The 12,226-nt window shown below is 34.4% G+C and overlaps 1 protein-coding gene across 1 annotated transcript in view; it reads right to left on the bottom strand.

Annotated features, from left to right (window-relative positions):
* Dcr-2 (Endoribonuclease Dcr-2) overlaps nucleotides 1-7,427 on the bottom strand; it is a 112,185-nt gene extending 104,758 nt beyond the window's left edge. The window contains exons 1-3 of the mRNA XM_071598442.1: nucleotides 7,075-7,427; nucleotides 1,879-1,911; nucleotides 1,659-1,774 (exon numbers count right to left, since the gene is read on the bottom strand). Coding sequence (XP_071454543.1) covers nucleotides 1,659-1,774; nucleotides 1,879-1,911; nucleotides 7,075-7,110 — 185 coding nt within the window. The 5' untranslated portion in view covers nucleotides 7,111-7,427. The remainder of the gene's footprint in view (nucleotides 1-1,658; nucleotides 1,775-1,878; nucleotides 1,912-7,074) is intronic.
* Nucleotides 7,428-12,226: the final 4,799 nt, after the last annotated feature.

Below are 12,226 nucleotides of genomic sequence, written 5' to 3'. Positions count from 1 at the left end.
TTGTAAACTAAGGCAGACTCACCCAGAGTAGAATCCAAATCAGCATTTATATTGGTTGGGCTGAGGCCTTTTAAATAAAAGTATTGTATCACATAACCATGACCAATTTTCTCCTTTTTCACAAATTCAATGAAAACATTCACTATTGATGGCTGCCAAACAAATACTAAAAAACGCCGCGTATTCTACTTTACTACTTTCTAATACAGTGATATTTTTCAAACAACTACCCCCATCTCTAGGTCAGGCCGGGTACTTCTGGGAACACCCCTGCAACCATCTCCTCATTCCTCTCTTACTTCCAAAATGGATTAAATCTGACTGATCTAAATGCAAATGAATTATATGAAATTTAGTGATAAATAACAAGGTGTTACAAGGTCTTGAAGTGGCCATGAAAAACTTATGCAATATATTTATCAACTCTACTGTTGATGGGCACATTAAAGAGTAATGAAATTAATTTTTTTAATTACTAGTTTTAATGATTTAAATATCAAATTATGATGGGACACTATCATTATAATCATGAAAAATGTCATCTTATTAGTGATTTGGAGAAAAATTCATAACCCTATACTATTTGATATTGCAGGCAAGAGTTTATCATTACTATTATTGGTATTCCACCATTTAATGCAGATTTCAGGTTTACACAGTGAAAAACAATACATTTCTTTGCCTCTTCAAACAAAACACATTCTAATGTTTGAAAATAAAATAAACCCTTCTTCAATTTCACATACATATTCCTCCCTTCCTTCAGACCAACATGCCTAACCTACTCTTCCATTCCTATCCTTTCCTAACTTGAAAAACATTCTAACCTCTTTCACAGCCTTTAAAATTCAATAGCCAATCAAAATGCTCAGTATCCTAAAATCCTCTGGATATCGAAAATACGATTTCAATATTTGAAATGGCAAATAATGGTAGTCAACACATCTCTAGTGGACACCAAATAGGATTTTTAAAATCTAGAGAGACAAATCATGGCTCTAAATGAAAAAAATCAAATGCAGTTGAGCTGTTCTAAGATTCAATTTTAACTTAATAACAATTGAGTCAATAAACATTCTACTATTGGAATTCTGATAAAGAACATTTAAGTTTATCATAAAATCAGCTAATATCACTCAGTCCCTGCCATCTCTTTACAATCAGTCATGAATTCTACTACTTTACAATTGAATATCTAACACTCATTTTATTAATTTTTAACAAGATTTTAGTCGGCACATTGGAAAAGTGGACCAGCAAAGAATAGAAGCCTTTGAAACATGGCGCTGGAGGAGAATGCTAAAGATTAAATGGATAGACAAAGTAAGGAACGAGGAAGTATATAGAAGAGTAGAAGAGGATAGGACCATGCGGAGAACTCTACAGCAAAGAAGAAATAGATGGATTGGACACACATTGAGGCACAATGGATTAATTAGGAGTATAATAGAAGGTAAAACAGAAGGGAAGATTCTAAAGGAAGATCAAGAGACATTTACAAGGGACAAATTAAGAAGGACCTTAAACAGAGAAGGTATCAGGGATTGAGGGAATTGACATTGAATAGAGTAAAATGGAGGGCTGCAGTCAGCGAATCTTAGGATAGAAATACTGATGATGAAGATTTTAGTAGTAGAGAAGAGAACTTAGACACTTACTTTTCCAAGTCTTTAGACATTGACTTTATTAGCATTACAGCAACAAAGGTCTTTCCAGACCCAGTTGGCAAAAAGAGAATAGTGTTCTCTTTTTCAGCAATACTTAGCAATTGAACCTGTAAATATATTTATTGAAAATTTTTAGTTATTATCCCCAAAAAACATCCTTTTTATATTTTAAAACATCATTGGAAAATCAGAGCGATAAACACAAGCATACCTGATAGTCTCTCCCAATGAAAGAATCACCGTCCTGTAACAAAGAAGAATGATTTTTAGATTTCATCAAAATAGCAAATTTCATCACTTTTAATTTGCATTGCAAACCAATATGGTCCATACGTACCAGATTGTACAAAATTGTAAAAAGGGCATTTAATCTGAATCAATACAAATAATAGTCATTCTCAATACTCATCACACCGCCCCCTGTAAGTAAACTCAGATTCTGAGTACATATTTTCCTGTAATTATCAATAACCCATTGCCTGCTGAAGACCTACCATATGAGATTTAATTTTTAATTAGGCAAACTTAAGTATCCATTGTGATTATGGTACTGCCACGAATGAATTTTGAGCAAACAAAATGTTCCAGAATATACTTCCTTTTGCCTGTGTAAACAATCATACACATGAAATCTTGGTTTGAATAAAATGAAGTCTTCACAGTTTCTTTGCCTTATAAGTGCAAAGTGGGAAGAGAGAGAATGATTCTTTGGAAAAAGCAGAGTACTAATCATGTTACTTCTCGCCATGCAACCATGGACTGACCAAGCATTCTCCTTTTCTCTTCCACACATTTTATTTAACCAATATAAGTTGACAATAGGTAATATTAATTAGTATATTTCTTCTTCAGCCCAGTTCTATGCATATTTCCCTCACCCCTATTCAGCTTGATGTATATATTGAAAATTTTTCCAAATCCTAATTTACTCAGAATTCCCTGTTGCAAGGCCTTTTTTTCCTTCAGTTCGCTGAGGAGGGTGACATTGTGGCCAAAATATACGTATCCAACACACACACCCTCATCTTTCACTGTTTTTTTGCTCATCTCTTGATGTTGCTCAATTTGAGTGAGATTCTCCCAGTACTGAGGCCCTTAATGAATGTCTGAGTGTTTCCCTGAGTGCGTCAGCTCTGTGGTTGTCCTTGATGCAGAATTTATTCCTGTAAAAAGTCATGGATAGTGCGTATGTGTTCATAAACCCAGATATACTTAACAGAGTCCCTTTAACCCTGTGATGGATACCATTTGGGTTCGAGTGTTTGGGTCTGTAGTTGGTCACTGGCAAGGAAGTAACTTTCCCGCTAACTACTACAGAAGGGTATTCTGGTTGAGAGGTTGTGATTGGCCATTAATGTGGGATTTCTTTTTCTTTTCCCACAAACCACCACAGCAACTTAATTTTCTTTGCAGGATAAGTGGTGCTATAAATTATCACATCTATGAGTTTTACTTTAATTTGTCACAATTTGTTGTCTCATGCGTGACTTCATGGAATCGACTTAACATAATAATTTAACTTTAATTAATAACTTAACTTTGTAATTCCACATAGATTTATTAGACGGACGACCTAGGTTTCGACGTGGCACGTCATCATCAGGTGATGATGATCATGATCACCTGATGATGACGTGCCACGTCGAAACCTAGGTCGTCCGTCTAATAAATCTATGTGGAATTACAAAGTTTCTCTTTTCATTATGTTAATTTGTCACAGTTATTAACCCAAAGGTCGGTTTGATTTTGCTACAACTTTTATAAACAGCAGCAAGTCGCTCTAATGGATAATCCAGGATCCTCTAATGATTTATCAAATAGCCTAACACCTTCATGGCACTCCATGTGGAGACTTGCATGATAATTAGCAGATGCAGATATGTAATCAGGCACGCCTGGAAATTGTCCAACTGAATCTGTTTTCAATTAATGTTAAGCATAGGAGATTTATAATTATCATGGTAATTATGAAAAGTATAAAGAAACCAGGAAGTTTAAAATAAATCATAGGATAGAGAGCGGGAAATGGAAGAACAAGACCGGAAAATTAAAGAGGAGGCCGCCAAAGAATATTAATTAAAAATGTGGAAAAATAATAAACTTACTCAAGAGACTCATAGGATAAAGGTAATGTGGTGGATAGAGCAAAGTAATGATAAAGAAAACTTCAGATACTGGGAAAAAGTTCCGGTTCCTCACAAAGAAGGTGAAAGAATTATGACCGAAATGTAAGCAATTATCTTAATGCCACGTAAATTATATGAGCTTTCAGAAAGGATGAAAAAACTGGAGTAATTGCATGCAGGATAAAAAGATTAGGCTTTTTAAGCTTTGATGTCGAACGGGATGTTCAGTGGATAGCTTGCCTCCAGATGCAATAAACAGTGAAATAGGAAAAACACAACATGAAGTGAAGGTGAAAAACGAAGTAATATCCCTGCAGAATTACTCAGTAGTTAAAGAAAATTTACAGGAAGCACTTTATGGCTTATTTGTAGAATTTATGAGGAAGGAATTCAACACAAATTCTCTATAAAGTCCATGTCAATCCCCATTCGGTAAAATATGAAAATAATATAGCAGCATTTGAAGACCATAGAACATATTTATACATCAAACACAGCAAACATTGGATTAAAAAGTCAAATGAAGATTGCATAACAGAAGAAAAGATAACATGAATGAATAACAGTTTTTGTTCAGGAAGGAAAACTGTAAAAGTGATACCATAGCATTATTCAAAATATTAAGAGTAGGCTGACAACATGGGAAGCACATTTGGGACCTAAATACAAACCAGAATGAACACCTACAATGGATGTTGGAGAGGGATCAGCAGAGATAGAAATGGAAGTAACACAGGTTTTTAAATTATCATTAAGATATTTTAGCTAAATAGCATGGAAATTGGGAAGGATGCATGAAAGAACCTTGACAAAACCAAACTTAAATTCATTTAATTATTAATCATTCATCAAATTGGGGCCCAATAAAAAACCTTTCAAGCCATAGGAGAATAATTACTCCCAAACTAACAATAGTTCAGAAACCTTTTTTGCAAGTAAATACATTTTAGACTATGCTTGACTGTGTACAATAGGAAAAACATCAAAAATCCAACTAAAAAGGTGTGAACTAAAGAGACAAGACTATTTGAAAATTTCTAATTTAATCAGCAGGTGTGAATTAGAATTGGAGAAAATAATATGGGCTGGTTTGATATTGGGAAGGGAGTGAGGCAGGGGTGCTGTCTCTCCCCAACCCTCATAAACCTTTATGTGGAAGACATGGTCAGGACATTCTAGAGAAAAGATAACAAGTGTCACTTGGAAGGAAGAGGATTGTGTGCATTAGATTCGCTGATGACATGATCCTTTTTGCCAAGGATGAAGACCAAGGTGATGAATGTTGGTAGAGATGATGAAATACATATTGAGGTGGAAGGAGAAAGGCTGCAGCATGCAGAGAGGTATCTAGGTATGGAGGTAATAAAAAGTTGGAGTGAAAAGTATATTTAAATTATGAAAGCAATGGATAAGGAAGCTTCCAACAGAAAAAGTAAGGCAATATGCAGCAAAATTGATGTTGGACTTCGAAAAAGCTAGTCAAAGGTTTTGTATCAAGTATTATGAAATATGGCAGTGAAACATGGACTGCAATAAAAAGGGACCAGGAAATGCTGAAGGCGTTTCAAGAGAGAGCAGAGGAGTATCAAAATGGCAGATGAAGTGGAAGAGGTTGATGGGTATGAGGCTATGGAAAGGAAGACATAGAAAAGGAATAAATTCTGGGTAAGAGGTCTCCATGGACCTGCCAACCACAGCAGATGACCGATGATGATGTTATACCACCAACCAAAAGCTTATTTTCATTATAAACCTTTATTCCCATTCTCTATCTACCATGTTTTTAATATTCTGATGATAATATTAAAATGGGAAACGATAGGAAATATATGATTGTTAATTTAGGCACATAAGAAATGGCAAGAGCAGTAGGTTAGGTTTGGTATGTGAATGAAAGCGAGACACTGATAGGCTGACCAAAAATTGCAAATGACAAAGACACACATCCATTTAACCATATTCCTGCGGTCATTGTTAAGAAAACATTACAGTATGAATCCTCGAGGAATTCAATGAACATAAATGACTAGAAACAAAAATTGTAGGAACTTCATCAACTTAGGAGGTCACAATGAACACTGGGAAGGAAGTAAATCAAAGCAAATAAATCAGTTTTCTTTTAATTAAATGAACATAAAAAGTTCATTTTCGTTCAGGATTTCTGTCACTATATCATCAGAGAATAAAATACTCTTTGTATAACTTGTGCCCACACGTGAGCTTCTTGGAAAACGATTCGTTTACTTTGATAACGCAAACAAGAAATAAATCGAGTTTATATCATGCATATTCTGTAACATATGAATCATCAAATTTCAAAACTTTCATCAAGTCGTTTTCGGCATATGGCCTAGTAGAAGTAATGTGAAATTATGCACGCAAATGGTATTTCGATATTATAGAGAAATGTAGATAGCATGTCGGTAAAGCAGAGAAATTGCTATGATATTTCAAATTCCGTCAAATAAACTGCAGTTTACAATAGCCATTACATAAAAGTAGCCATTACCATCAAAGTAATGCAGTATATGACACTTTTAGAAGATGACATGACAATCTAAAAGAGGGAAAGTATAAAGTGATCTATCTTCGTACTCATCCACAAATTAAGATTTTTAGTTTGGCGAGGTTAGCAGGTGATACATTTTTAATTATTTTGACTAGTAGTCAACTTAATTTATTTCAGCTCTAAAACGCATAATTCACAATTTGGGGCACACATGCAGCATCTGTCTAACTTTTACGACTGGCTAAGGTTAATTTCTGAAACTCAATGCAACTGTTCGTACTATCCTGTAATCAAGAAAGAGGAGTGGAAATATTAACAACCGAGTAAAAACCGAGATATATTATGATTTGCTTAGTCGCGAAGTAAAATTTCAACGCTTATTAACTCAGTGCATTTTCACCAGGCTGTCCATGAATTCGTTGCAACGTCCTAAGCTTTTTTCAAGTTTCAAATAACTTTTGCGTTAAATTTGATGGTTCGAGATTCTACTTTGTGAAAATTCATGATTACTGAATAAATAAGAATTTATCAAACTTTTACGTGAAAATTGATACCGCATCAACGTGGGGGAAATTAATTCTGCCCACTAACATGTTCGTAAGAACTAGGTTATTCTTTATTTAATACAATTCATCCTTAACAACAAACCAAATAAATATAGGTAATATGTAAAGGACAAGTTGAATTCAGTATCGGTTTCAAACTTGCCAGAATTCATAGAATAAACTAAAAAAGATGACGCAATATTAAGGTACGAAATAAAAATACTTACATGATTTCCCGAGTTTGTGGCTAAATTTCCATCCATTTTCTTCAATTGTTGAGTAAAAACAAGGGCAACACCGCTGTACAATTTACCACTTCCTCATCACTTTTGGTAGATAATGGAGAGACAGGGATGAGACGAGATATGAATTATTTACATTAGTCCACTGGAGCGGCGAAAATCTGCCCCTCGTAAAACACATTCAATATATTAACTGTCGTCAAAAAGTGTGAAACCAAATATTTTCCTAAACAACAGATAAATAATAAAACAAGTCCTCAATATAGATGGGATTATAACCACGACCGGTTTGACAACAACACAGGCTCCTGCTTCGTCAGAACTCACGTTGGTACTAGGAGCAAGGATCACCCAATCCCACGTTAAGAAGGTTAGGAACTCAGTTTTTTCTGGAACCCACTGAAAGAGGACGTTGTCATACAATGAAACTAGGCCGTAGTTACATTTTTGGTTGATAGATGACCCTGGCGTCGAAATACTGTGTCTTCCATATTTTTTTAAATGAATTTTTGACGTCGTGTTCCATACGCTTTTCATTTTTTCTCCTAGTTATTATTATAATTATAAACTTTCAAATCAATGACCCGACATTAGGAAATGACCTAGGTGATGTTTGTGGAAAGAAAAACATGCATTGCCTTTTATATATTTATTGAGCGAAGAAACTGATAGGAGTTCAAATAAAAATAGCACAATTTAATAATTTAAAATTGGACTTCTTATTAAAGTCATATTTTTGCAATAAACTTTTACGAAAGGAATACGAGGTTTAGGGAGGTGGCACTACAAGCCACAAAAGATGCAATGTGTGTTCTAGGAACTGGCTCATTAACTAAGGAATAAAATTATACGCATTAGTTTGTGGTTTTGCAAAAGATATTGGCCACTATTACTCATGGCCAGCCTTAAAGACGGTCTATGGTTAATAATGAATGCAATTATACACAGTATCTAATCAAGACATCACACCTATATATATATGTGTGTGTGATTTCGTAGACGTAACACGGAAGTGCCGAATAGTACAACGTTATTTCCTGATAATTTCGACGGAATTCTACTCCGTCTTCATCGGAAGATAGAGAATTAATCATTCTTTGTCCAAGTACTTCTCTATCTTCGGATGAAGACGGAGTAGAATTCCGTTGACATTACCAAGAAATAACTTGTGAGGGATATCTTTTTTTGTGTTTCTATATTGTTTGTTACTGTGTAATATATATATATATATATATATATATATATATATATATATATATATATATATATATATATATATGCTCAAGGGGCACCTTATACAAAAATGTATAAAGAAATTAAAGAAATTAATTAATTAAATAAACTAAAATTACCAATGGAGAGCAAATATGTAAGCTGATAAATACCTGAGTGGGCATAAAACTCTATATAAAAATAGTTGATGGACAATTCAGTGATAATTGAAAGGATAAAATTCACAAAATCAAGTTGAGGACAGTGGCACCTGAAAATCGACTGCTTTGGGCAGTATTGAGTTTCACTAAATAATTCAATTTTACAATTTTTAACATTAAAATTTATTCCTTCTCTAACAGTTTTGACACATAGGCAACATCAACCTGTCGATTCCATGATGACATAACTGATCATGCTACTTGTGCCTAAACTGGACCTCAAATTGCTAAGCCCATTTTGCATCTTTGAAACCTATCTCTGTCTGAAGGTATTTTTCCATCACGCCTGAAGTTTAAGCAAAGTTATGCCAATTCTCACAAAAGGGTGATGAGAATGATGCAGGACACTAAAGGCCAATAAGTTTAATCTCTGTTTTTTCTAAAATTTTTGAAAAGGTCGTTAAAATATATTGTTGACTTCCTAGAAAAACTTTTTTCAAAACAAGATGTTTTTAGAAAAGGTAAATCAACTCCTGCAGCACTCTATGAATTCATTACAAATATTCAACATGTTATGGACAATAATAATAATAATAATTTTTATTTGTCCAGAGACCATCATACAAAAAAATTGTACACATAGTATAGGACACGTCAATATATACAATAATACACAATGTAAATACATATGCCTATTCTAAGTTTCATGTTCCATGAAATTCCTAATAGAATAGAACAAATTCCTTTGAAGAAAAGCTCTCAATTTTCTTTTAAATAGATAAATGTTTGTGCTGGTATCTATCCCTGTATCCCTATGCTATATCCCTGTATCCCTATGCTAGTATCTATCCCTGAGGATATGCCTTGATCTCACAAAGACTTATGACATTGTTAATCATGAGATTTTGTTGAGGAAAAAAAATATATGGTATTTTGGGCATCTCAAATGATATCTCCAGGGAAGACATCATGCCGTTTAAATATCCCATCTTAATGAATTTTCAATTTGCAAAGAGAACTACCAACCAGGTGAAAAAGAGGTTAAAACAGATGTTTCCCAGAGCATTATCCTGGGTGTTTTGCTATTTCTGCTCTAAATAAATGATATACCAGATTGTATCTTTGATACCCAATCCATTCTCTTTGCTGATGATACTACCATTCTGATAAATGCCAAAACCAGTCCTGAACTACAACAAAAATAGACTTCACAGTAATAAGCCTTCAAATTTGGTTTCAAAACAACTTATTGCCACTAAATGTAAAAAAAACAGAATGCATAATTTTTTACCAAAGTCCTTCACTCTTGGTTGAAATAGGTTTCTAATAGAAGATTTTTTGGGTGTTCAGATTGAATCATCCTTAAAATGGTCCTTATATATTGACAACTTAAAATTTTAACTTAATAAAACTCTTTTCCAGTTGAATAATTTGTTTTTTAGTCTAGCTCAAATATCCTAAAATGTCTTTATCACTCAAATTTTCAGTCTCGATTACCACATGGCTTTATATTATGGGGTGGCTCAAGCCAAAAGATTTTTAAAGCGCAGAAACTAATATATAAGATAATATAATAATAAGAGCTATGCTAAACTTACCTTTTAGACATTCCTGCAGGCCTCGTTTTCATGGACTTCAAATTATAGCACTGACTTCTCTTTAAGTATATAATCTAATCTTATTTGTCAACAATAGCATGCATTTATATGACAAAAACCTAAATATCCATCATCATGATACATGTACTAAACTTGACATTCACAACTAGGCAAGATCTTCTAATTAGTGTGGTTAGGGACCATAACACCATGGAGCCAAGTTTTTTAATACACTCCATCCAGATTTGAAAGCATCTCCAAATAATTTAAAGTGGTGTCTGATAATGTAAAGCATACTTGCTTATGAAACCTTTGTACTCTGTGGATGAATTTAGTTCATTTGTAATAAAAAGTCTAAAATGTTATTTGTAAAATACCCCTTAGGAATGTAAATAACCTTTTTTTCCATGCTGTGTGCACATATTAAATTGATGTGAATTTTTTAATTTATGAGAAGCCAAGCTAAACTAGCTTATGGTGAATAAAGCAATAAATAAACTGATTAAAGTAGACCTGGGCCACCAAGAGCTTGTCCTCCTCTGACAGCTATGCAAGTATGCGTAAAAGTTCAAGATAGCATACTGGTGACTGGATTCCCATCCTTCTTACTTTTGAATTGCCAATATACTGACCACAAACTAAGCTGATAGCCCCCCTCAGCAGTAGAAAACCCCAATCACCAACTACGACTTGAATATCATTCTGTATTGATCATAATCTGTTTTTTCTTACTCCAAAAGAAACAACATTGTAGGTTTGGTTGCTCAGGTGGAGAGGGCACATGAATCCTTCTTGCTTGCATTGAACCAATTCTTAGCAACATCTTTGTCAGGGTTGAATCCACCATAAAGAAATTCCTGCAACCATCCAAAAAGATAAAAGACACATGGGGATAAATCTGGTCCGTATGAGCTCTGTCCAATAAATACGCAAACTGATGCAATCTGGTGACCATGACGTGGACTATAGCCCTGCCCACAAGCGACGCTAGTTGCCTGAGACCCAATGAGCTGTCGGTGCTTGACGGATCGTCGAGCTGTGAGTGTGGTGCCAGTTATGTTAGTATCTGTTGTCCTTGTTTTTACTGCTTGTCGAAAATGGAAACTGACGAATTCAGGGAGCAACAAATTAACATCAAGTTTTTGGTGAAGTGCAGTGACTTAGTGAAATGTTGACAGTTGTTAACAGTGATAATGCTCAGAAGAAAACATCAGTTTTCAAGTGAATCAAATCAAACCAAAAAAAAAGAGATCGAAAATCAAAGTCAAGCTCTTGGTTTTCTTTGATGTCTAAGGCATCGCTCATGATGAATTTCTTCCTGAAGGACAAACAGTAAATGCTGAGTTGTACCTTAGAGTTCTCAAGTGCTTGAGATATCCTTTGCGACCAAATTTGACTCAAGGAGATGGATGGATCCTTCACCATGACAATGCACCTGCATATTCAGCATTGATTGTTCGCCAGTTTCTGGCAAAAAATCAAATCACCATTCTTGATCATCCTCCTTATTCCCCAGATCTCACCCCCTGCAACTTTTTCCTATTCCCAAAATACAAAAGTGTGATGAGGGGACTTCACTGGGAAGATGTGGACACAATAATGGATGAGCAAACTAAAAAGCCTAACTCCCGGGGACTTCCAAGGGTGCTTTAAACAGAGGAAAAGAAGATGGAGTAAGTGCATCGCAATGAATGGAGAGTACTTAAAAAGGGACAAAATTGATGTCGACTAAATTTTGCAAAATATTGAAATTAAATTTAAAATACTACGCCTTTCCACATAAACCACTTTTATTACTACCTAGGTTTCGTTATGGTATAACATCATCAGGTACATCAATATGGTATAACATCATCAGTACCTGATGATGTTATACCAGAACGAAACCTAGGTAGTAATGAAAGTGGTTTATGTGGAAAGGCAAAGTATTTTAAATTTAATTTCAATATGAAGAATTTCCACCAAGTGATGCCAGAAACTGTTTCATTTTGCAAAATAGTTTTTCTGGCCTCAAGTCCTCGTATTTATCGGACAACCCTCATATGAAGAATATTAAATAACCCTCTACTTCTTCCTGGTTAGTGCCTAAACAATAACCTTCAATAAAAAATGCACACAATTGCATGCATTTTTTCATAGCTACATATTTACTTTGTTTTTAAATCA

Source organism: Hetaerina americana, unplaced genomic scaffold (genome assembly GCF_022747635.1).
Source record: "Hetaerina americana unplaced genomic scaffold, ioHetAmer1.1.p SCAF_10, whole genome shotgun sequence".
Lineage (NCBI taxonomy): Eukaryota > Metazoa > Arthropoda > Insecta > Odonata > Calopterygidae > Hetaerina > Hetaerina americana.
The sequence above is the reverse complement of the archived record's forward strand: the minus strand, read 5'-3'. Positions and strand labels throughout refer to the sequence as shown.